This window comes from Megalobrama amblycephala, linkage group LG23 (assembly GCF_018812025.1).
Source record: "Megalobrama amblycephala isolate DHTTF-2021 linkage group LG23, ASM1881202v1, whole genome shotgun sequence".
Taxonomy (NCBI): Eukaryota; Metazoa; Chordata; class Actinopteri; order Cypriniformes; family Xenocyprididae; genus Megalobrama; species Megalobrama amblycephala.
The window spans coordinates 25,070,649-25,096,630 of NC_063066.1; the positions used below are offsets into that span (position 1 = coordinate 25,070,649).

At 36.4% G+C, this 25,982-nt stretch overlaps 1 protein-coding gene across 3 annotated transcripts in view; it reads right to left on the reverse strand.

Annotated features, from left to right (window-relative positions):
• Positions 1 to 382: 382 nt before the first annotated feature.
• Positions 383 to 25,982, reverse strand: part of nfkb1 (nuclear factor of kappa light polypeptide gene enhancer in B-cells 1) — a 46,218-nt gene continuing 20,618 nt past the window's right edge. For 2 of the 3 annotated variants that reach the window (XM_048176851.1, XM_048176852.1), the window contains 16 exons: positions 22,935 to 23,039; positions 18,467 to 18,558; positions 17,618 to 17,756; positions 14,467 to 14,607; positions 14,222 to 14,317; positions 13,783 to 13,956; positions 13,496 to 13,637; positions 13,256 to 13,370; positions 11,942 to 12,143; positions 11,690 to 11,859; positions 8,654 to 8,756; positions 8,358 to 8,494; positions 8,202 to 8,262; positions 6,274 to 6,440; positions 4,532 to 4,658; positions 383 to 2,071 (listed from right to left, as the gene is read on the reverse strand). In XM_048176851.1, coding sequence (XP_048032808.1) covers positions 1,977 to 2,071; positions 4,532 to 4,658; positions 6,274 to 6,440; positions 8,202 to 8,262; positions 8,358 to 8,494; positions 8,654 to 8,756; positions 11,690 to 11,859; positions 11,942 to 12,143; positions 13,256 to 13,370; positions 13,496 to 13,637; positions 13,783 to 13,956; positions 14,222 to 14,317; positions 14,467 to 14,607; positions 17,618 to 17,756; positions 18,467 to 18,558; positions 22,935 to 23,039 — 2,066 coding nt within the window. In that variant the 3' untranslated portion in view covers positions 383 to 1,976. The remainder of the gene's footprint in view (positions 2,072 to 4,531; positions 4,659 to 6,273; positions 6,441 to 8,201; positions 8,263 to 8,357; positions 8,495 to 8,653; positions 8,757 to 11,689; positions 11,860 to 11,941; positions 12,144 to 13,255; positions 13,371 to 13,495; positions 13,638 to 13,782; positions 13,957 to 14,221; positions 14,318 to 14,466; positions 14,608 to 17,617; positions 17,757 to 18,466; positions 18,559 to 22,934; positions 23,040 to 25,982) is intronic. The other variant, XM_048176853.1, reaches the window with a different exon arrangement.

The following is a 25,982-nucleotide window of genomic DNA, read 5'->3' on the forward strand; positions in this document are numbered from 1 at the left end:
CTATACTTCTGGCAACTACATTGCAAAAAAACTTGGTTGAAAAATATTAATGAAAAAATTTGTCTATTAAATTCGATAAATGATAAAAGTTTAATTTTATTGTTAGCTAGCTTTATTAGTAAACTTATTGCAATTATAATTAGCTTTAGCGTAATACTAATAAAAAAAGTAAAAAGACATGAGGTAGCCTGTATGAGAATTCAAAGGATTGAATGTTTAAAAAGGTAAGATTGGACACCATCTGCTGGTGGTTTAACAGAACACATCACAACAACCGGCAAATTGAAAATTGCTGTATCAGTTATGAAGAGGAAACAAATTTGTGTGCAATATGAATAGTCAATAACTACATATGACATAAAATAAAACTTCAAAACAGTAGTACACAATTAATCGTTTTATTATAAAAGTATCACAATAAAACCAGTTACAAAGCACACACAATTTTCCCTCTGTACAACACTGATTCACAGGGTACAGACATAAATACCAATTTACAGCCAAAAATACATTACAGTGCCTGTCAAACCTTTAGTCTGGGGTTTTGGATGGTTTTGTTGCTCTTTTTAACATTATTCACTATAGTATGAAAATATTACGGCAGCTAAAAGCATTTTGGAGACACGCAAGTCCCCAAGTCAGTTCAAAGGTCGTAGGCCATGTTTAGAACATTTCACAAAGCAAAAAGAAAGACACCTGATTTGGATCAGCATATTATCTCAGTGATACTTATACAGCCTCAGCCTGAGTTCACACACAACAGAAGGGAATGAGATTTAACTTTTTTTAAAGCAAGAAAAATGTAACTACAAATATTTCATAAAGGGCACTTGAGGCATCTGGTTGAAGCAATCCTCACACACATTCCGTAAAGCTCCTTAAAGTCACTCTCTCTCTCTCACACATACACACACGTTCCATCAAAATCTAGTCAAACACACTTCAATCACTGCTCAGGACTGACCCTCGTGTTTTTTTAATCAATCAAACAAGTGGAAGAGAAAATATTCTCTCAAAGCTTATGATTTTTTTTCCAGAACCCGTGAGCAAAAATGAGAAATTACAGGTAGCACCACTAAATGCGAAATAAATTCCATTGCCAACCCAAATAACAGCTGAAGGGGTGAGGGATGGCAGCAGAACAGTTCTTTTTGGAGGGTCTTTTATAAAGGGAAGAGCTTTTTCCATCATCCAACAGATTCGATTGGTCCAGAGGGTCATAATAATCCAGTAGACCTCTTCCTGTATGTCACTGCATTGCAGCTCCAAATGAAAACCGTTTGTAAGCAAATGACTTTGAGGAAGTCTGCATAATAGGTTATCTAAACTGAAGATGCCATTCTTAAATCAGATTGTTTGTTAATATTTATTAACAAAGGAAACAAATAGTTGAGGCCAGACTTAACAAACCAGACGTAAAAAAAAAAAAAATGTATTTATAAACAATTCAGGCAATAAATGTTTTTTTTTTTTTTTTTTTTTTTTTTTTTTTTTGCAAATCAGGCCTGAGAATCTAAATAATGTGCAAGACATCGTAAACCACCTAAATATTAGTTTCTTGATGTAACATCTGGGCTTTAGACGTCATTGCTCAGCTTAACCACAAATAAAAACAGCCACTTTGGAAATTTAAAAAAATGACCAAGACAGTATAGCTCTTATAAAAGGAAAAATAAAATGTTCAAATAAGTGCTTTTTGGTATTATTCATTTTAAAAGCTTAAAAAAAAAAAAAAAAAGGGAAGAAAATCCCCATTGCCAGAGAAGTCCCCAGCTTAAGGACTCCTCAGAGTTCATTTGCATTTTGGGTGTGGCTGAGGAGCATCCACAGTGGGCGGTCGCCCATCAAAGATTTTGGAGGCGTGTCCTGAAGTTGAGTGGCACTGCTGCTGTAGTGAGGAGGGAGAAGCTGGTCTTTAGGGTCAGGCCTCAGCTTGTGCGATTGTGTTTGGAGTCGGCGAAACCAAGGCTGTGGGTCTAGAAAGAAGTCTCCACCCCGCTGTCGCATATCCCACTCTCCTCCTGATGGGGGCCCAGTGTCAAACCCTGAATGGACTTACAGAGCCCTGGACCTGAGAAATGGGTTGTTTTGAGGGGAAAAAAGGGGCTATTATTAATATGACCATTGAAGCATTTAGACTCTTTTACCTAATTAAAGATAATTCTTATACATTTTTATTATAGAATATACATAGAACAACAGAATAACAAAATATGACGCTTATAAAAATGAATTCTATAATAATGAATTCTCTCTTTTTGCTTGGCAACACAAAGATTCGACAACCGTTTAAACAATCATAATGGTTTTTTATTTTTATTTTTTTTATTATTATTATTATTACATTTAATTACAGTTAGGTCTAAAAGTATGCAAAAAATCTAATTATATCACCAGGTTAACCACTTGAGTGACAAGCTGAATTAATAAAATAAATAGAGTATTTGGTTTGTCCCTATTTTGCTTTAATAACAACACATTACATTTTACAACTTAAAGGGTTAGTTCACCCAAAAATGAAATTTCCTTAAAGGGGGGGTATAATGCTATTTCATGTATTCTGACTTATTTACACTGTTAAAGAGTTGGACGGAGTATTTCTGTGCCAAAAATTCTCTTCCAAATCCTTACAGGATTCAGGTTTTTTTTTTCCGAGTATGGGCCTGAGTGATGTAAACGGGGGCAGAATTCCTTAAAGGCCCAGAAAGGTAGTAAACACATTGTTAAAATAGTCCATGTGACTACAGTGGTTCAACAATTTCTTTATTCATTCTCCGACGCTGTTGACGTAGTAAGCGCAGTGCAACGCTTCCGTGTTCTACGCCAGAACGCCGACTCGTTATTGGCTGGCTCCTGCGTCAGCATCACATGCATGCGTCATGGTGCTCACGTGTACAATATCGGCCAAAACTGAGCCGGTGTTCTGACGTAGAACATGGAAGTGCTGCACTGCGCTTACTACATCAACAGCATAGGAGAATGACAGGGAAGAGAAGAAATTGTTGAATAAAGTTGCTATTTTTGCGCACAAGAAGTATTCTCGCCGCTTCGTAGCATTAAGGTTGAACATCTGTAGTCACGTTGACTATTTTAATGATGTCTTTAAAACATTTCTGGGCCTTGAAAGTTGCAATGACATTGCTGCCTATGTGTGGTTCAGAAACCCTCCGATTTCATCAAAAATATCTTAATTTGTGTTCCAAAAATAAATGAAGGTGTTACGGGTGTGGAACGACATGAGGGTGTGTAATTAATGACAGAAATGTCATTTTTGGGTGAATCAACCCTTTAATGCTTTCTAAAACCTTTTTGTTTCCAGATTTAAAACAAAAAATTTTATGTCAGGCCTCAGACTTTTGAACCCCACTGTATTTACAGAACGTTGGTGTATTTTTAACATACAGTATGTCACAACAATATGGACAACCACGAGAAGGAAACCGAAAAGAAAAAAAAAAACTTCCCCTGCTGGCTTACACACGCTCACTCGACCCTGACAATGAACCCTTCAAATCAGACATCAAGGTGGAAAGACTTGTTTCAAAGAAACTGCGCCAGAGACAAAAACCAGAAGTGCCATATCTAAGTTTCACTTCTGTTCCTGGGAATCCCCCTCTTAAGTGTCCGCTTCCCCCTTGAAACATAGCCATTACTGCAGAAATTCTACGTGAACACTACTGCAATGTGATGGGTCACCCTGCTGAGACCGAGGGGAACTCCCTTTAGAATGCAGTGGCAGTGCTGTTTTGTTGACATCATGCTTGGGTTCACATGAGGTAATGTCAGGGAGGACCACAACGTGATACTATTGTTAAGGAGAGAGGGGCAGGGGACTGAGATTGACAGTGATTAAATCTGGGGTTTTTACAAACCCTATTGTGGGACAAAAAACTCCCCGACAGAGGTGTGTAGTACAAATTCCAACTCATACTACGAAATGCCACAATGACGACGTGCTCTTGGGAAAAGATCCAAAATGCCTCACCAAATGAGCAAAAATTATACGTTTCGAGAAGATGAATTGTTGAGGTTTATGCTCTGGTACACAGAACAAAATAAATATTATTTCACTATTAGACAATGGCTCAAATGTTATCTAGCACCGGGGGTAGTTATGCCTTTAGCATTTGATAGCAAAATTTAAATTAAAGCAGTAAATAAGGTCATGTGTTACTTTGATTTTATTATAGTTGAATCTTTTCCACAGCAGCCTTGAGTAGCTTATTTTTTTAGAAAATGGTGACAACATAAATATTATTCAGATATTATAAAAAATGTATGTAATTAATATTAATTTAAATGTATTTAAATATTGTTTTAATAATTACTCATTTATTAACATATCCAAAGGAACTTACAGTGGAAAAGTCGCTGAGAGCGAGCAACCTGTGGTTATGCATAATTAAGAGCACAATGGTAACGGTTCATGAATCACCCCTTGTGGGTTAGAATCAACAACTAATGGCTTTCCAGCCCAAATGTTCAACCACCTAGGCCACATCGCCCAGAAATGCACATATCAAACAATTACCTGTGAGCTGAGGCGTGGTCTGGACAGCTTCAGTCTCCTTACACACAGCCTGGAGTAAACTGACAGCACTGCTGTTCCCAATATGCTTCAGTCCCTCCACCAGCTCATGCACCGTTCCACCAGACACCTGCAGGACACGGATAATTAGCAGCTGAAACCAGAGCAACTACAGGATGCTTAATGTTAGATTAATTAATGATTAATTCAACGACATTTTGAGAAATATGGTCGATAGGTTTAGCCCTAAGCATAAAGCGCAATATTATTTTAATCCAGTAATTCTATAAAAAAATAAAATAAAATGTTGACTTAGTATCTTGTGATTGATATGATATTATATATGAGATGATATACAGTATGATATTATATATGATATGGTCTGTCACAATCATGAATTTTGTGTATATTCTTTATTCTTTACTCTCTGCCTGATTATGATTCCTTTGCTTCTATAGAATAACCATGATTATAAAATTAATAACTGTGATTGGCCAAAAAAATATATAATATAATATAATATAATATAATATAATATATATATATAATATAATATAATATAATATAAGTAAGCAATAAGGTACTCGAGGCTAGTGCTGTATCGTGAATAAGTCACGGCTGAAGGGGTTGCAGACACTCCGCTTCACGTCGTTCCTAACAACGCCCTTCAGCCGTGACTTATTCATGATACAGCACTAGCCTCAAGTACCTTATTGCTTTTATAAAACAGTTACCACACAATACAAATAATAAAGCCAGAAATATGTATCAATGCAACTTTCATGAAGTAAACATTTCACTAAAGCCTTCTTTCCGCCGGAAAAAATAGTCCCTGACCATGAACAGTAACAGAAGTAACACTATTACGGCATTAGATGGCGGCAAAGACTGTCTTTATGAGTGTGTCAGTCAGTAACGAAGACTTTTACATTGAAAAGACTGAATTGTTGTGAACACGGAACAAGACGCAACTGACAAATGCTTTGACTAGCGCTATCAGTCACGGGAAAACCCCTTAACTGTTAAAAGGACAGGATAATACATCAGACGTTTAAACAGATTTTTTATTATGAACATTGGACTGACCTGAAGGAAAATGCTAAATCTGAATGCAGGTAATAAACTCTCTTTCTCACAGTACTCTTCTACATAATACAGTAAGATTCAATGAATAATATCAATTGAGAACAAACAGTTTACATTGCGAAGAGTGGTTGCTGAGGGTGTTGTGTAGTGATTTTATCGTGAATAAAACATAGCTATTGACCAATCAGAATCAAGGACAGGAACTAACCGTTTTAATATAATATAATATAATATAATATAATATAATATAATATAATATAATATAATATAATATAATATAATATAATATAATATAATATAATATAATATAATGGGTTGACAGGTTTAGCCCTAAACATAAATAATACAGAACTTTTTCAATGCCAAAACATTTGAAGTATTGAGATTAAATACATTTAAAATGCAAATTAATTTACTAAAGTGTTACAAAGTATTGAATACACTTATATCTATTTGGGACAATCAATTCTCTGATACATACAAATCAAATCTGTTAAAAGCAATGTAAATTAGTCAGCTTAGTTCATAACAACTGAGAACTGGTGCTTCTGCAGTATGGCGGTCAGTTAAGATCACATTAAAAGACAACTACTTTTTTCTTACTACTTTCCAATCTCCAATGTTTATGTAAGATTCAAAAAGGAAGTGAATCTGTTTACCTCGTAGCTGTCCAGCAGCTTTCCAGCAGGGCAGGAGCTGAGTCTGAAGGCACTGGTCAGGATACCAAGGCCCAGAGCATGAGCCAGACTCTCCCAGCCTTCTGTCTGCCCCTCCAGTGCCTGGCACAGCTCCTGCTTTGTGTCAGAGCTCAAGCTATTCATGTCACCTGCCAACACAAGCCAAACACATTTAAATGCACCCAAACACAAAACATTTTAGGGTCAGTAAATTTTTTTTATACTTCTGCAAGGATGCATCAAATTGATCAAAATTGACAGTAAAGACATTTACAAAGTTAAGATCATTGTTTCCACAATAATATTAAAGGGTTAGTTCATTCAAAAATGAAAATTACTCACCCTCAAGCCATCCTAGGTGTATATGACTTTATTCTTTTAGACGAATACAATCGGGGTTATATTAAATAATGTCCTGGATCTTCCAAGTTTTATAATGGCAGTTAATAGAGAATGAGATTTTGAAGCCCAAAAAAGTGCAACCATCCATCATAAAATATAACCACACCGCTCCGGGGGTTAATAAAGGCCTTCTGAAGTGAAGCAACGCATTTGTATAAGAAAAATATCCATATTTAAAACTTTAAAAACTAAAATAACTAGCTTCCAACAGACAGCCGTACACATCGTTTTACGGCGAAAGAGTGAACTCTGATCTGAAGCATGACGTATTGACGGAGGTGGAAGTGCAGAGGACAAAACAAAATATTTTAAAGAGAAATGTCAGAGGATTTCAATATAAGAGAAGAGGAGCTTGAGTTTGTTGCACAGCCCTATTTGTTTAAACCGCAAGAGTCATCTAAGCTTATGCTACTCCATTGTTTCAGGGGTTACTCTTTTGGCCTAAGTTGACGTGTTTACGGCCGCAGTTGTTTTAGTTAAGTTACGTTTTAAATATCAGAAGGCCTTTATTAACCCCCCCGGAGCCAAATGGTTATCTTTTATGATGGATGGTTGCACTTTTTTTGGGCATCAAAATCTCATCCTCTATTCACTGCCATTATAAAGCTTGGAAGAGCCAGGATATTTTTTAATATAACTCCGATTGTATTCATCTGAAAGAAGAAAGTCATATACACCTAGGATGTCTTGAGGGTAAGTAAATCATGGGATAATTTCATTTTTGGGTGAACTATACCTTTAAGCAGCACAACTTTTTTTAACATTGATAATAATTAGAAATGTTTCTTGAGCACCAAATCAGGATATTAGAATGATTTCTGAAGGATCATGTGACACTGAAGACTGGAGTAATGATGCTGAAAATTCAGCTTTGCCATTACAGGAATAAGTTACATTTTAAAATATATTAAAATTGAAAACACTTCTTTTATATTTCTCAACATTGCAATTTGCAATTTTGATTACATAAATGCAGCCTTGATGAGCGTAAGAGACTTCTTTCAAAACTATATATATATATATATATATATATATATATATATATATATATATATATATATATATATATATATAAAAAAAAAAAAAAAATCGTACCAACCCCAAACATCTGAACTGAATAGTTGAATAGTTTTCCTTTTTTATTGCAAAAGTATTTCAGCAAAGAAAAATTTTGTTGAAAATAAATAATCAGGTTTCCCGCAGCTTTAATTGAATTTCCATGCCTTTTCCAGTTTTCCAGTCCATTGACTTCATGATAACTGGATAAGGGTTTTTAAAATTTGTTTATGAAGAGAAATTCAAAGTTAATTAAATATTTAGAGCTGAGCATAATTATACTATTATATATCCACTATAAATATTACTTCAATGGCAAGATTTTATTTTTTTAAATACATTTTTAAGCCTAAAAAGCCTGAATACAAAAAAAAAAAAAAAAAAAAAAAAAAACAATTTAAAAGCAGCATAAACATAGATAAATACAAGATTACAAAGCCTGGAGCTCATACCTTGCGGCTGAACGACAATGGTGGTGGGCTGATACTCTTCTCCATTGAGAATATCATACACCTGACAGCACAGAACAGATCACACATTATATTCACAACCAATGACAACCTGCAGTTACAAACTACATATGACTCTCTAACAGAGGTGAAACCCACCTCTGGGGAAATTGCCATGTTCAGAGGGGTCGTCCCAGGAATATAGCCTTCATCCTCCTCCTCATCCTCACATGTGCCACACAGCTCATCATCTTTAAAGAACAGTGGTTCAAAGTTCTCCTTATGAGGATCTGCTCCTAAAAGCAAAGCACACAAGATTAGTTAATTACACCATGCCAAGGTAAATTAATCTACTATGGACAAAAATATAGCATTTATGATTCGGAATGAGTAGTTAAACATCTTAAATAAATGATATCATGTTTCAGCATGACAGTAAACACATAATTCCTCACCCGCAGCCATTAGAAGTGCGCTCAGTTTGCTTGAGTCTCGTCCTGCAGCAATGTGCAGAGGAGTGGAGCCGTTATAGGTGACGCTGTCTACATATGCATCACCCTGTATAGACAAAATGTTACACATGCAGTGTGATTCATCAAAAGATAATTCAAATGAATAACTTCATGAGCACATTATTTCTGCATTCATCTTTGCATTTGTCTCCACACTTTCAAAGGGACATATGGAAAACAGGACTGTCTTTGTTCTTTTAAAATGTAAGATTTGATATACTATGTAGACATATTCAAAGTTCTTTCCACAGTCCAGCTTATATTGTAATATATCATGTTGACCATCTATGTTACTATATGCGCATTCAAAAGTTTGGGGTCAGCATGATTTTATTTTATTTTTTTAAATAAATTATTCTGCAAGGACACATTAAATTGATCAAAAGTGACAGTAAAGACATTTAAAATGTTACAAAAGTTTTTTAATTCAAATGAATGCTCTTCTTTTGAACTTTCTATTCATCAGAAAATCCTGAAAACAAAATATCAGGGTTTCCAACAAAATATTAAACAGCACAACTGTTTCCAACATTGGTAATAATAAGAAATATTTCTTGAGTAGTAAATCAGCTATTATGTAAACACGAGCTTGACGGACGTGCATGACCGTTACGCTCGCGTCTCGCGTCTTTTGCAGCGCCTCACACATGAGCGCCGCGTTTTTAAGACGCCGTGTCAAGTTAAAAGAATTTCAATTTTTACACGCAGCGCCGCTCATCAAAGTCAGTTCCAAAACAGTGGACCAATCAGAAGAACTTGGAGGCGGGGCAAACGTTGCGAGTTGGCATGACAACTGTTTTATATAATGGCAACATGGCGGAGGAGTCGCTCATTATTATCTTATTTTCTTTTTTTCCATGTCAAAACTTGTATCTGTAAATTCTGCAGTTTGCCTATTTCTATTATTTCCGTTATTGTCGTTATTGCATCACGTCTCAAAGGCGCGTCTCGAGACTCTCGCGTTCTATGCTGCGCTTTTTTTAAATCCACTCCTGAGCGCTGCGTCTCGCGTTTTTAGACGCAAAGACGCGTTCTGTGTGAACGGCCCCTTAGAATGATTTCTGAAAGATCATGTGACAGCTATGAATATTCTTAGTCATTTATAAAGAATAATATAGAAATAGAAAAAAGTTATTTTAAATAATATAACATAATAATAATAAAAAAATACTTAATACCTATTATTAAATCAAATCAAATATACAGTCTTGGTGAGATTAAGTGACTTTTTTATACACGTCCGGACCCCAATATTTTGAAAGGCAGTGTAAACATGCATTCAGTATTTGTTAACTTGGAAGGGTTATTGTTATTCATTTCACATGAAATGAGTTTAGCCAATCATAATAGATATTATTTAGCTACAAAAGTCTTTAAAAGACAGTAGCATCAAATTTTTAATTCTAAAGCCCGGGACACACCAAGCCGATGTCAACATCAGCTGCGTCTCGGCCAAAGAGCTCTGCTTGAGCACTCCAAAAGGACTAAAGGTGACTGTCAACTAGCATGTGCGTTCTACACCTGCTTGTGAGTCTATATCAATGGTCTATATAAAAAAGGAAACCAAAACTAGGACTGCAGATAAACAAACCGTAAACAAAGCAGCACTTGCTTACCATTTTTAATATCAATCACGCCTACCACTTTCTTCATTCCAGTCGGCTTATGTTATTATGAAAGTATTTGCATATTGAAATGCTCAGGTAAGATGCCGTAAAATTATAACAGCCTTCTGTCTGTACTGTCTTGACTACTTTGCTCACTTTCATCACTTTTGCTTTTATTCTTGTGCACTGACTCGTTCGCTACGCTGAACAGCCAATCAGAGTTCTCTCTCACCGACGGCCCGACGCCGATTAATTTGCCCAAAAAAACCCTGACGCCATCCAACTAGAGCCAACAATGTGGAACACACTGAAAAAACAAAGCCAACCAATGCTCAAAAATGGCAGACTGTTGACTTGATGTGTCCCAGCTTTTGAAGTTAGTGAGGTGTAAAAAGATGACAGACTAAAATATGCACTAATTAAAGGTGGGGTAAGCCATTTTTCAAAAACACTGTTTGAAGTTAGTTGGACCAACACCAACAACAAACTTGTAGCCAATCAGCATTAGGGGACATATGATGTTCGAGGACACAGAACGAGCAAGAGGGAGATTTGAAGAAAGACTGCAGAAAGAGAAATGAGACACAATACAAAAGAGCTCAAAAGAATATCACTGGAATGAAGGTTTATGACTGGGCAAGAGCTTTAGGACCCACATTAATATTAGAAAAGCTTTCCAGTGTGGGAAGGCCTGAAAACAGACGTGGAGGCTGCTTTGATTGTGCTTCACAAGTGAGTAACATTGGGATTGAGTGTCATTGATTGTCTGGAGCTGCTGCTGCGCTGTTGGGGACTAATGACAAACTCTTGTTGGTATTTCCTCTTGTGTACTGTACCTTCATTTTTATGCTTCCTTGTGGTTCGTTCATCATCTGCGCTTTATTTTTCGTGAAGCATTTTTTTTGTTGCGCGCCAGCTGTGATAAACAGACATCCACTCTCGCATTGCGTGTATAACAGAGGCCAGCTAGTGAGAGCTGTGCAGGTAAACCACCGCGCACTGACGACCGCTAGAGAATGAGGTGTTTAGCATCATTGTTAGTGCACTGGCCTCGCCTGCCAGCAGCGATCGGCGGTTCAAGACCGACTGGGAGCAGGGTGGTTAGGATTGGAGGGTGCATTTTGAAAACAGAGCAATGAAGAGAGGGGTGGGTTTGTTTGGGTTGATTTCAAATATCAACAATGTCCAACAGCGTTTTTGAAATATCGCTTACCACCTTTAACATTATAAGTGGGCATCAGAGATACAACAATACAACAAAGATGTAGAGTAAAACTTTAAAATAAGCAGAAATATGCAGTATTCACTAAAGTAACATCCTCCAAAACCATTCACTGGCGCATACAATCACGTAGGGAGGTGTTAGTAGTACCTCCAGCAGAAGGCAGCCCGCTAGGGAAAGGTTGCCCAGCTCTGTGGCCAGATGGAGTGCTGTGCGGCCACATGTAAGCTCCTGAACCTCTACATCTGCCCCTCCATCCAGGAGGGCCCGAACACAACTCAAACTGTTCGCCTTTACAGCCAGGTGGAGCGGACAGAGACCTGAACACACACATATAAACAAATGAGATCCCCCCAAAAAAATAAATGCATTAATGGATCTCAGATAGTTAGTCCAGCATACCTGCTGTGTTGGGGATGTTAGTTAACTGCGCCACTGACTTGTGCTTTAGCAGCAATCGCAGCATGTTTTCCTCTTTCTGTTGAGCCGCTAGGTGAAGTGCCGTGTTTCCATGGCGATCTGTCAGTGTGACATCCACCTTGGCCTCCAATAAGGCCTCGACTACCTCTGTCTGCTGCGTCAACACTGCTAGGTGCAAAGGAGTCTGGGACAGAAGTATCAGAGGATTTTATTGGCTAACGAGTTTTTGGAAATTTCACAGGCCTCGGTTGTTCCAGATTTAAAGTATTGTGTGAGTTTTAGAGGTGAAATGGTACATGTATTCATCCCGAACCGTACGGTGCAGATGTCACGGTTCGGTACATGCAATCAGACTCTGAATACAGTCAGTCATGGGCGATTCATGTTCCAATCCAGAAGGGGGCGCGCATGGTAATGCAACACTGTTTGCTAACCGCCATCAACAGGAAAAAGAGCAGAAAAACAGCATGTGAGAACGACTTAAGAGCTTGAAAACGAAGTCCACTAGATAGTGCGCATACATTAAATGCATCTTTCTGTGCTCATGGATAAAGAAGAATACTTTGAAAGGTTTGCGCACTCAATTTTGCACGAAATGGAGCGGAACGTGGGTATATGAGGATTGGGCTTAAGCTTTGAATGTTTAAATATAGTTTAAGTGGAGCAAATTGTAACACTCCTAATGCAAGTTTTATTTTTTATTATTTTATTTATCTTTTACTTTTGTAACATGAGATTCTTTTCAGTTTTGTAGCTGATTGTGACCAAATACCTTTTTGTTTTTTATCAGGAGGCTGTACTGTACCAACTAGGGGACTAAATGCTGCTAGGTGGAACAAACTGTGATTTGCACTACTGTCTGTTCAAAATAAAATAAAATAAACCTAGCATTCTCGATTTGTTCCTTTGTCCAGCAACACTTTAGTTCAGGGTCCAATCTCACTATTAACTAGTTGCTTACTAGCATGCATATTACTAAGATATTGGCTGTTTATTAGTACTTATAAAGCCCATATTAATGCCTTATTCTTCAAGACCATATTCTACATCTCATAATCTTACCAATACCTAAACTTAACAACTACCTCACTAACTATTAATAAGCAGTAATTAGGGGTTTATTAAGGCAAAAGTCATAGTTAATAGTTAGTTAATAGTGAGTTAATTGGTCACATTAAAGTGTGACTATTTTTCCTACTGTACCAAAATCGTACTGAACTGTGACCTCAAAACCGAGGTACGCACCGAACCGTGACTTCTGTGTACCGTTACACCCCTAGTGAGTTTGTAGTATACCTGGTAGAGATCATTCCTCATGTTGAGTACATCCTCTCCAGGGAGAGCAGAGATGACTTGAGCTAGATTTCGCACAGCATCTGTCTGACTGTGGATCACTCCCAGATGTAAACCCCTAAAAACCAGACCCAATATTTCAGTAAATAAACTTTCAATCTTTGGGGAATAACTCTACAAAAAAAAAATTGACCAAAAAAAAAACAAAACAAAAAAAACATGAGGTTGATTTGTCTGGCTTACGTGTCTCCGTTCTCATCTTGAGTGGTCATGAGGGGGCGCTGTGGAGCCAAAAGCATTCTAGCATCACCACTTAATGCGTAATGAAAGAGAGCTTGAGCCTGTCTTCCAGCTAGTTCAGCCAAATGTGACTCTAACACATAGCCTGAAAAGACAAATGCACAAATTGCAAATATCTACAAACAATATGAAGCTTGTCTGGGTTTTAGTCCAGGTTGTCAAGAGCTATCTTTCACAAGTTTAAATATTTAGCTTCACCGTCTACACCGGAAAGTCAAATTCAGTCTAACCTGTGGCGTCTAACTCAAGATCTTCTGTAGGCTGCGTATCATCACTCGCCACACCCAGATTCAGGGGAACAAGTTCATGTTGTGCACAAATTCGCACCACTCCACCTGAAGCGGGATCATCATCCGTATCACTGTCGCTATCCTCATCGCTGTCTTCTACTGGGTCTTGACATGCTAAAAGAGGAAGGAAAACAGAGAAACTGGCTTTACTGCAAATATTTTCCAAATTTTTTAAATGTTTTCTTTTTCTTATAAAGTTTGTATACTACTGTTTTTAAATTAGGGGCCTGTAAGATTTTATTTATTCATTTATTTTTTAAATAAATGAATACTTTTAATTTTTCTTAATCAACCCCTAACTTTTAAATGGTATTATATGTGAGTGTATAGCCAAAAATGCTGTGATAAAGGCAACTTAATTAACAGTTTGGACACTCACTATGCTTGATGGTGTTCCCGCCTCCTCCCATGCCTGAGGAGAAGTTGTATCCAGACCCAAAATTGTTATAATTTGGATATCCCTGGAAGAAATGTCCTACAAGAAAAAACATGAAATATTTTGATATTTTGAAGAGTATATTTAGCCAACATCACTGCATCACAGCAGTGCATGGTGAGATTTTTAAATTTTCATAAAACAAAACAAAAAATTAAGTAAAATGCATGAGATAAAATGCAATGTACCTCCTCCTCCACTGGGGCCGCCCCCTGCTGTCGACCCACCCCCTCCTCCTCTAAACATGCCTCCAGCTCCGCCTCCTGCACCACTGTAGTCCTGGAAATTTGGCAGGGTCTTTTGCCTCTTTCTCTGGACTTCTTCTTTGTCTAAAAACAGTTTAAAAGAGAAATTCAATGGAAAAGTAAACCAGCATCTGGGCAGACATGGGCAGTTATGCAGTAAAAACAAAAAATCCCAATTTGTTAGATAAACTTAATTTAAAGTAAACCTATTATGCCTATTTTTACAAGATGTAATTTAAGTCTCTGGTGTCCCCAGAATGTGTCTGTGAAGTTTCAGTTTAAAATACCCCACAGATCATTTACTATACCATGTTGTAAATGTCAATTTTTGAGTTGAAGCAAAAACATGCTTTTTTTTTTTTTGTGTCTTTTTAAATGCAAATGAGCTGCTGCTCCCTGCCCCCTATCCAGAATAGCACAGTGCCTTTACAGCTTGTGCTTTGGATACTCTGCCAGAAACTAACAAAACACGTTTGGTTTTAATTATCTCTATCACAATCACATTCACGTGACATTGCAGTTCTCTTATTATTTTTTAAAAGCCATATCAGTTAAAACTTCTATGGTTTTCTGAGCAAATATATCTGAAGCACGCGCAAAGAAAGCTGGCTGTCAGACAGCGTGTCGTGTGAGTATTAAAGTTTTATTTCACATCTTATTGCTTAAGCCTGGGGTGTCCATTCCTGCTCCTGGAGGGCCAATGTCATCCAGAGTTTAGCTCCAACACAAGATAAACACACCTGAACCAGCTAATTAATGTCTTACTTGGCATACTAGAAACTTCTAGGCAGGTGTGTTGAGGCAAGTTGGAGCTAAACTCTGCAGTACAGTGGCCCTCCAGGACCAAGTTTGGACACCCCTGGAATTACACACAAGGTTGTGGCAAAAACACACAAAGTTTACATAAACACAGTTGGTTATGTCTGCAAATGTAAACAGCAAAGAAAGAAATCACATGTGTACATTAGATCTGTGTATTAAAGTGCCCCTATTATGGATTTTTGAAAATTACCTTTCATGTAGTGTAACATAGTTCTAAGTGAATGAAAACATCCTGCAAAGTTTTAAATCTGAAAGTGCACCCTGTATAAAGTTACTGTCTCTCAAAAGTAAGAGTCGACTCTGAGTCAATTAAACGAGTCGTTTGTAAAACGAATCCGAACGCGTTTCGTTGTGAAACAACAAAACATTAGCATATTGCCCACCCACTTATTGCGCGTGTAGACGCCAGGGAAAATTCATTTTTTCAACAATACCACGGCAGTACAATCTTTTGTTGTGCTCCGTCATTTTACTGATGACTCAAACTCTCAAACTTCTCAAACCTCAGGGAGTTTAATGCAGGATTCACAAAACGCTTGGTCTTAAAATATGGATCAATGCCCAGTTTATTTGGACCAGCTTGCTCCTCTGAATCTCAACCTGTAAGTATGATTAATAATTGATGTTTATATTTTCTAGCAATCGTTATGTTGTGTAATGTACACACTAGTCTGTCTCCTGCTAACCGGCTAACTCACGTTTCTGTAGTTCTGCTATTCAGATGTGGGTCCAATATTGTCTAAAAATGTGTTGATTAATGCAGCTTGTCTGTCTTATTACTTGGAGTGATGATCAAGGATGAAGCACGACTTTTGTTTTCAAAGTGTAATGCATTATCAGCTATTCACGTTTGTGCTCGGCTAACATGGGAGTTTACAACATACACAACATATAAAAACGTTTTCCTTTGCATTTTTTATTGCTGGATTATTACAGTAGAGTGGAGCTCCATCTGTATTGTAATAAGATGTTAAGATGCTCGTCCGCGATAACTAGTTGAAGTATTCTCTCTGTAAACAGTAAACACTCATTGTAATGTCAAACAATGATATAGCCATTTTTCTTTGTAAATAGTTATGATGAAAAAGTCTGTGTACACATCTGGCCTAAATGTTTATCTTATGTTTAGAGGTGTTCAGCTTCGCTTTGCATTCTGATACAGTTCCCACAGGTGCACCTACATAAAGTATAACAGTGACGCTGCTATCACGTCTTGTATATAACTAAGGTGACACTTACCATATAGAAACGTCGTACTCCAGTCGTAATTGCGAATCAGTTTTTCAGACGTTTCATCATCGGACTTGGGCTCGAATTGATACAGTAAAAGCGATGCTATCTTTTCTGTCCATACATTGTATACAATGACTTGCGAATTGATAGCTGTCATTCAGTTATGGCAATGGGCCATCTGACCAATCAGAGCAGTGTAGGCTCACAGAAAGGAGGGGTTTAGAGAGACTGATTCTCTGAACTGCTTTAAACCAGTCGTTTACAAAAGTTTGAAAACTCAGGTGAAATTGAATGTATATTATGAGAAAACAAAAGTGTTTTTTTGTCCTTGCATGCATGTAAACCTGTTGTAGGAGACTCCCAAAACAATATTAGGAACCTTAAAAAAGGCATAATAGGGGCACTTTAAAGTGACAGCAGCATAATATACAATATCTGCTGCTGAATATGCTGTTAATATCAATCAAACAACAAAAAGGAAAACAGAAAATCATTCACTCTTGACTGAATAACTTTAGTAGCTTTAATAAAAATACATTTCTTACTTGAAAGCTGCTGTTAAATGCTCTGGAGAGAAGATAAACATGGTGGACTGGTTACAGCTCACTCAGGGGAGGAGCTAAGCTAATAGGACGGATTCTGTCACCAGTCGTGGCTGGGGCCTGTTCTAATGTGACGTCACATTGGAACACATTCCTGAATGGCTCATTTTGAGACACGGTTTCAGATTTATGGGGAAAATAACAAACGGAGTGGATGGATTTTTACTGTGGACACATAATTATGTTCAAAAACAATATAAAAGTGAATTTTGCATGATTTTCCCCTTTCAACTTAATTGTAAACATAAAAAATCTCTGACTTTTGGACCACACTCTTTTTTTTCTTTTTTTTTTTATCTTGTGACAAGACTTTTTTCTATCTGTAATTTTTGTGTTAGCTTGCACAATTGTGGCAAAAATCACAAAAAAACAAACAAAAAACAGAATTGATGTTGCACAGTCACAATCAAAACTTGGGAGTTAGGTAAAGACTGTACCTATAATCTGTGGATGGTAGGTGAATGGCTTAGGTTCGCTCGTTTCATTGTCTGACTTCCTCTTGAGCTGCACAAACACAGAGATGGGCTTCTGGAGGTTCTGGTCCCGATATTTAGGTGTCTTGAAGACGATGGCAAACTAAGGATGGAAATGAAAGGTGGATTATTCATTCTACCAAAATATTTATTTTAATAAGAAGAAGAAGAAGATTACTATATAATTACAGTCATTTAAAGTCCAGATGTGACAGTGACTTAATGAATAATTAAAACTTTTTCCTTAATTTTATTAAAAATGACAGTAAAGACATTTATAACGTTACAAAAGATTTCTATTTCAAATAAACGCTCTTCTTTTGAACTTTCGATTCATTAAATAATCCGGAAAATGAAGTATCAAGGTTTACACAAAAATATTAACTGTTTCCAACACTGATAACAATAAGAAATGTTTCTTAAGCAGCAAATCAGCATATTAGAATGAATTCTGAAGGTTCATGTGACACTGAAAACTTTCCATCACAGGAATAAATTACATTGTAAAATATATTAAAATATAAATAAATGATTTTAAATTGTAATAGTAATTCACAGTATTACTGCTTTTACTGTATCAAATAAATGCAGCATTGGTGAGCAAAAAGACTTCTTTCAAAAACATTTGAATTAAAAGTCCAAACAGTAGTGCAGTGAATTATATATTCCAGAGAAGTTAGGATTTGTTCAGAAGAAACAGATTGAAGGCATCATCAAACCACAAAGCAAGTCACTAAACATAAAGGATCAGGTTTAGACCCGCAGGGCCAAACTGTGGCCACGGTATAGCGGCAGACAAGTTCCTGTGCTGACCTGTCTGTGGACGTCAGTGGGAGAGAAATCCCCATAGGCCTCCCAGGTCAGACCTGAATCATCATCTTCATAAAACCGCACCTGAATGTCATCTGTAACAACAACAAAAACAAACAATGACATCACATATGAGGAAAATAAGAAAATGAAATTACTGTGAACCAACAGGGAAAGAAAGAGGAAACAACTGTTACCACACACACAGTAAAATTTGAATATCTCTGTCATCACCATGCAGCACACTCTTACTTCCGCAAAAGCCACAATTTAATACAATACAAACTTAATTTAATGGTGCAACAGATATGCACATTACAGACACATGATCCTGAAACATATCAGATATGCTGTCCTAGGTATGGAAATACCATGGTACTTTGATATATATGTATGTGTCATTATACCAGACAATAAAATAATCATGTAAGACTGTCTTTATCTATTATTAGGGCTGGGGATTGCCAATGATTCACACAGGAATACTTGTCATTCAATACATCACAACGTATCACAATATCATAAACAGATCATGACTGATACTGTGACGTAAATCTTATTCCTCATTTTAAAACACTCAAGAGATGTCTGACAAAGTTTCAGAGGATTTAGTGGGTAGTAATGGTGAACACTGATGATTTTGTATTTCAGGTTCAACCAAAAATCAGAAACAGATTGATCATCTTTTTATCATAATATGACTTGTCCATGAAGAGACGTCTTCTTCGTGAGCAAGCTGAGGACAATATGAGAGAAGAGAAATGGCGAGTAGGTCGTACAGCTAACTTTCTCTTGCGCCTGAATTTGCATATGAAGGGGGAATTCCCTACAGCTGGAAATCTGTAGTGAAAACTTCCTTTAAGAGTGGCACAGGACATCCAGCATCTACTGCAGTAGAACAAGGTGCCGTATCACCTGTGGCCATAGGCGTAATTTGCGGGTGGGACGGGTGGAACATGTCCCCACCACTTTTTTAAAAGGGTCGATATTGTCCCCACCACTTTTTGAAACATCTCGCGGCATCTCACGGATATCTAATACAAAAGAAACACCTCTAGTTGATTATCAATTTGTGTTAATAATAGGCGATCTGGCGCTGGGATGTGTTGTTTTTGAAATCATGTTGAGTGCTCGTTGTCGCTGTTATCAGAGGCGCAACAGTGTTCTCTTGGCGCTCGTGCACACTGCGCAGTGTTCACACGGACGAGCGCTTCAATCTATCGCTTAACTGTTGCAGAGACTCTCTATTCGTTACGTTGAATCACAAAACAAAATACAAATAAACGTGTCCCTGCTCTTGATATACAATCACTGACGAACATCTTTGGTTTTAATTAGAGAAAAAAAAAAAATCATACGTGGTTGGATTCGAACCCAGAATCTCTTGCATGCTAAACGAAAATATTGCCTCCAGTCCATCAGGACAATCTATTTCCAACAGCGGATCCACGTATTTATTAACATACATACTTTCGAGACATTGTATTATAGCAGATGTAAGGAAGAAACTATCATATTAATTTTAATATCATATTATTATTATTGTAATAATACAATTACAATAACCCCCCCCCCCCCCCCCCCATTTACACCTTTATACCCCTTTTCTCCTGAAGTCAAGATGCACCAAAAATAGTCACTACTTAGTTTCAAAAGACTATTCTTCACACCCTCTTTCTGACCCTTAGCATAGTCCCTTTTAAAACAAGCCAGAAATTGTTTGTCAATATTAGTTTTAAATGACATATTTCAAATTAGGAATAAATCAGACAACAATACTATGCTTCTTTAGGGTGTGTTCACACTTGTAGTGCGGTTCTCTTGGTTCTTTTGAATTCTTGAATTCAAGTTCAAGAGTAAAACAAACAGGTTATTGCTCTATCAAAAAGGCAACTTGCTCTTTAAACCATAAGGCGGGACTTCCTGTCCTTTATCAAAAAGCTGATTGGCTCTGCAAAACTTTTTGCTACTTTACTTTAAGATACACTACTGTTAAAAAGTTTAGGGATAGTAAGATTTTGTAATGTTTTTGAAAGAAATCTCTTATGCTCACCAAAGGCTCCAGTCTTCAGTGTCACATGACCCTTCAGAAATAATTTTACTTTTTTTTTTTTTTTTTTACAAGATGTAAAATAAGTGAGACAGTAAAGGATGAATGAGGACCAGGCCTGGACTTAGGCCGGGTTCACACCGCAAGCGGCAGCAGAGCGGAAGCAGCGCGTTAGCAGCGCGTGAGCGTGAACTGCAGCTGCAGAGACGCGCGAGTATTCACACTGGAAGCGTTTGTACAGTGTCACAGCAGCGGCTCGAAGCTACATATAAAGTGAGCATTTCTTTACAAAGACAGCTATAAATTTGTTTTTATAATTGGTCATTGTTAAACTTGATAGTCTTGAAAGTTTGTTAACATGCAAGGTGTACAACACTCACATATATAAACATAAAATAAATAAAAATAAATAAATAAAAGCCTCGTGTCATCCATTGCTGCACACTAATGAGGTAAGCTTTGTGTTTTACATTATCTGACGCATGAACATGTTTACAAGACTGCAAACTCGGCGAAAAAGACAGCAAACTCGGGTTTGATTTGGGTATGCAATATTGCTGTCTGTGTAATAACTAAAATAATGTTTATATATCATATTTTCTGGCTAGTTTAGTTTAGTTTACTATAATATACCATACTTTAGCCCAAACTGAATAATTAAAAACAAGTTTAAATGAGTAAATCTTCTATAAATATTTTTTAATATTGATTTTCTTTCATGACATACTTCAATTCTTGTTAAAACACACTAGATATGCTTATTCTGTGCATTTTGAGCACTTTTTGTGTGCAATCATATTTATTTTGTCCATCAAAGGTGTACTTTCACTTTAATTGAACGTTAGTAGCGCAGCAAAAATAGACCCAGCGCCGAAACGATCGCGGCACTGCTGCTTCTGCTCTGCTCCTGCTCCGCGCTGCCGCGCAGCCTCTGCATGCAGTGTGAACGCTCTCATCTGTTAACATGGACGCCGAAAAAATACGCGCTGCTTCTGCTCTGCTGCCGCTTGTGGTGTGAACCTGGCCTTAAAGGGGTGGTATAATGCCACTTTTACCAGATGTAAAATAAGTCTCTGATGTCCCCAGAGTGTGTCTGTGAAGTCTTTGCCCAAAATACCCAACAGATAATTTTTTATAGCATGTTAAATTTGTCACTTTTTGAGGGTGACTAAAAACGCTCCGTTTTTGTGTGTGTCCCTTTAAATGCAAATGAGCTGCTGCTCTCAAAAAGGGGCAGAGTTTCAGGAGCTCCTGTTATCACCTTAGCAGCGCCTCACATTACCTCACACACACTCACTGAAAATGTCAGAAACTGTTCAGCCTTTTATGTTCAAAACAGAGTCAAACAATGATGGAGACACTCAAGAAGAAGTGACAACATTTTCAATGCAACAGGACGCTTCTAAACAGTTAGTTGGTGAATTTATGTAGCTGATGTTGAGTTAACTATCTTAAAGTCATTGATTAGCATATTCTGTCATGATAATCTATAAATCGCTCATGTGGGAACTGTTTTAAGATCCTACAGAGCCAGAGAATACATGCTGCATGAAGATAGAACAGGTATAGTTTAGTTTAATTACGGTTATAATGTGTCATTTTGCTTTCATGACAAGCTATTGCATTTGTGTTATGTACTGTATTGCAATAACATGTCCTCCTCACCCCTTTTGTTTCGTGTTCTCGAGGGGGGGCAGGGTTTATGTAAATTCTAGGGTTAGTGAGGTCACCAACCCGGGATGAAGCTCATTGTTGTCCCTACCAGCCATTTGTTGTAGTACTTAAACAGAGAATTCTTTAAAAGAAAATATCTCCGTTTGCATTGAACTTTCAGCGCTGTAACTTTGCAGATATTCTTATGCTCTAACAGCAACATTACAAACTAACTAAAGTTTAAAAAGTGAAATCGCAATGAACCACCCCTTTAATATTCTGAAACATGTCTTATTATTATCAATATTGAAAACAGTCGTGCTGCTTAATATTTTTGTGGAACCCGTGATATATTTTTCAGTGTTTTTTGAAGGTTTTGTTCAATTTAATGCATCCTTGCTGAATAAAACTATTAATTTCTTTTTTTTTTTTTTAAAAGATCTTGCTTACCCCAAACTTTAGTAGTATAACAGTAGTGTATATGCAAATGATCTTGTCATGACTGGTTAAACTCTGCAAGTGAAATAAGTAACGGCCAAGTTGTTGTACAGGAATTGCTAATGCAATTTTCTCTATTAATTTGATCATGGTTGTGATATCACAGTAATTACTAAATAACTTTTTAAGAACTCCATTGTGAACATTAGAAACTCTTTATTTCAAAGTGGCAAGGAAAAAAATCCTGTTTTTCATTATATGCCCTTAATTCTGTTCAGCAATAACAGACAGGCAGAGCATGCCATGACCGCTATGACATCGCTTTCTGACCTTTCTGGACTTTGTCACATAGTAGATAGACCTCCTCTCCTCCCGTCACACAGCCGGCAGTCCGATCCATCCGCACTATCTTCAGATTGGAGGCATTTGGGGCTTCTAAAAAGCCACAAGAGAGACAGAGGTGTTAGAAATCAAAAAGTTTGTTCGGTTTTTCATTTTTGTGGAGTTTCCCTAATTTTCCTTTCCTTTCCATTGCAGTCTCGTTTTACAAACATGATCTCTGACATAACTGAGGTGAGAGACAGAAATGGAGTAAGAGATTATTAGAAAAGGGAGGGGAAACTGAAAGTGTAGGGCTAGTTTCAGGGAGGAAGCAATATCCGACAGTACTCTGACAGAGAGTGAGAGTACGAGAGAGAGAGACAGAATAAGAAAAATAGAACGAGATCGAGAGTGAGACCTAAAAAAATAACAATCATTAGCCCTAAACTCAAAATCATGTGACTAGTACGTTGGAAAACACTTTTCTTTCTATTCTTTGTCCCTGTAGTTTCTGTTGCTAAATTATACAAATTAAATAAAACAATTTTGTTACTTGAAATAAAATAAACGTTCACTGAAATAATAAACAGAAAACGTAAGCTTATGTTATTTCAGCTAGTTTAAGGTAAAATTTCTCATTTTCATTCATTTCATTTCAGTTTAAATTGATGTGCTAAAATAAACTCAAATAAAAAAAATATATATACATATAGGCATATTTTTATAAACAAACTAAAAAAAAATGACAAACACACAACAAAATAAAAATACAAAACACAAAACTAAAATAAAATAAAAATGTAAAATATAAAAATAAAAATGAATTAAAAATGTGAATAAAAACTAACACTTCACAATAAGGTTTCATTCGTTAATTTAAATTTCATTAAGGATTTGTTAATTTTAGTTAACAACATTAGTTAACACGAACTAACAATTAACAATACTTTTACAGCATTTAGTAATCTTAGTTAGCATTATTTTCAACATTTACTAATACATTTTTAAAATCAAAATTAACGATTAATGCAAAATTAATGCACTGTTAACTAATATGAACAATCAATGAGCAACTGTATACAAATGTTAACAAAGATTAATAAATGCTGTAAAAAAAAATAGGGGTGGGAATCTTTTCATACCTCATGGTTTGATTCAAATCAATTCTTGAGATCACGATTGGATTATAAATCGATTCTCAAATTTTGATTCGATATAAGCCTAGATTTGATTCTAGTTTGTTTTGTGTTACTTTTCCTATGACTGCAATAGACAGTTTAATAAGTCTTGAAGAAAAAATTCCCACTAAATTAAATGTGAACCTTGAAATTTATTGTTTTTCTTCCCATTTTAGTCAATCAAATATTATAAAACAAATGCCACTGAAGCTGAATGCAGTCATTACACACATGACTGACAGTCTTCTGTAATAAAGCAAGGCAGGCATTTTTATTTTAATTTTGATATTAAAAATAGGAACAAAGCAGCAAATTTGAATCCAAACAATTGGATAGATACAATAGAAAACATATACAAATTAAATAAACTAAGATTTTCATGTATAGTAGCCTATAGGGTTATTTACCATGTAGTAAGAAATATTTCAGAAATTGAATAATCAAATGTAAAAATTAAACACTGTATAGTCTTCACTATATGAATTAAATATAAATGGATTCATATTAAAGATCAGTCAAAAGCAGTGAGTGTTTTTTTTTATTATTAACATTAATAAAACATGACAACAGTTGAGGCTGCTGTCCCTTTAAGAATGAATGCATGGATCTAATATACTGTTACACATCCGATTTTCTCCTAACTGTTTACGTTCATGTGTGACATAACAGACTGTTTTTATGTGAATACTCCACACAATGTGCATTTCGACGCAATTGTGTATGTTTTTGACCATGTGTCAATAACTAAGTAGAGTAGGGGTGTGACGAGACAGGTAGCTCATGAGACGAGACGAGACTCGAGATTGAGTTCACGAGTTGAGACAAGATTTTTACACACTATTTTTAAGAAATCCTCAATGGCGAAATACATGACTAGAAAAAATATTCTGCAGGTGTATTTGAAATGTTTTAACTAATCATCTTGTAATGAATGTCATTTCAGTTCTACTTTCTGAGTATTAATTATCATATGCTGTAAAAGACAACAACACTCAAGTACTGTAAAAGGTTTTGCCACTAACTCAACTGACTGACTTCCCTCCTGTATGATTTCAGTCTCTTCAGACCTTACTATACATGATTTATGAGCTTCTACAACTTTTGACCTCCTAACTGAACTCCTTTCCACAAACTGATCATAGAGATAAAACAGTATAAATAAAAATGGTAACACTTTACAATAAGGTCTCATTTATTAACATTAATGTATTAACCAACATCAACTAACAATGAGCAATATATGTGCTACAGTATTTATTAATCTTTATGTTAATTAATAAAAATAATCATTCATTGTTAGTTCATGATAGTTCACAGTGCATTAACTAATGTTAACAAATGAAACCTTATTGTTTGTGCTTAAGATTAAGAGAAAACTGTTATTCATTTTTATGGTAACACTTTACAATAAGTGCAACCATAATCGCACTCTCTCAATATTCAAAGTGCAAATAAGACCGAATTTTTCTTTGATACAGAGCTAAGAGATGGTTACAACTACACTGCCCAGCCTAATAGCTTTCATATTAAGAGATATCTGTATTCATCAGGGAGCCGCTTTCAAAATGCGGGGTATGGAAATCGCGTTTGAATGCACACTCGCGTTTACTTTCACTTTCGCGATCGCGCGTACTCTGTGAATATGGAGCGGCGGCGACCGTTATCCAACTGAATTAAATGTTTTTTATTTAAATACAAAGCAAAACGACAGTGGAGGCGTAATGTAAACGTAGCGGTGGCATATTCTTTCCTAATCATCCTAACACTCTGTCATGGCAATATCACGAGACTACTTTTTGCCTCGATGAGAAAACTCGCCACATCTTAGTCTTGCGAGATTTTGTGACATGAGATCTCGTCACACCCCTACTAAGTAGTA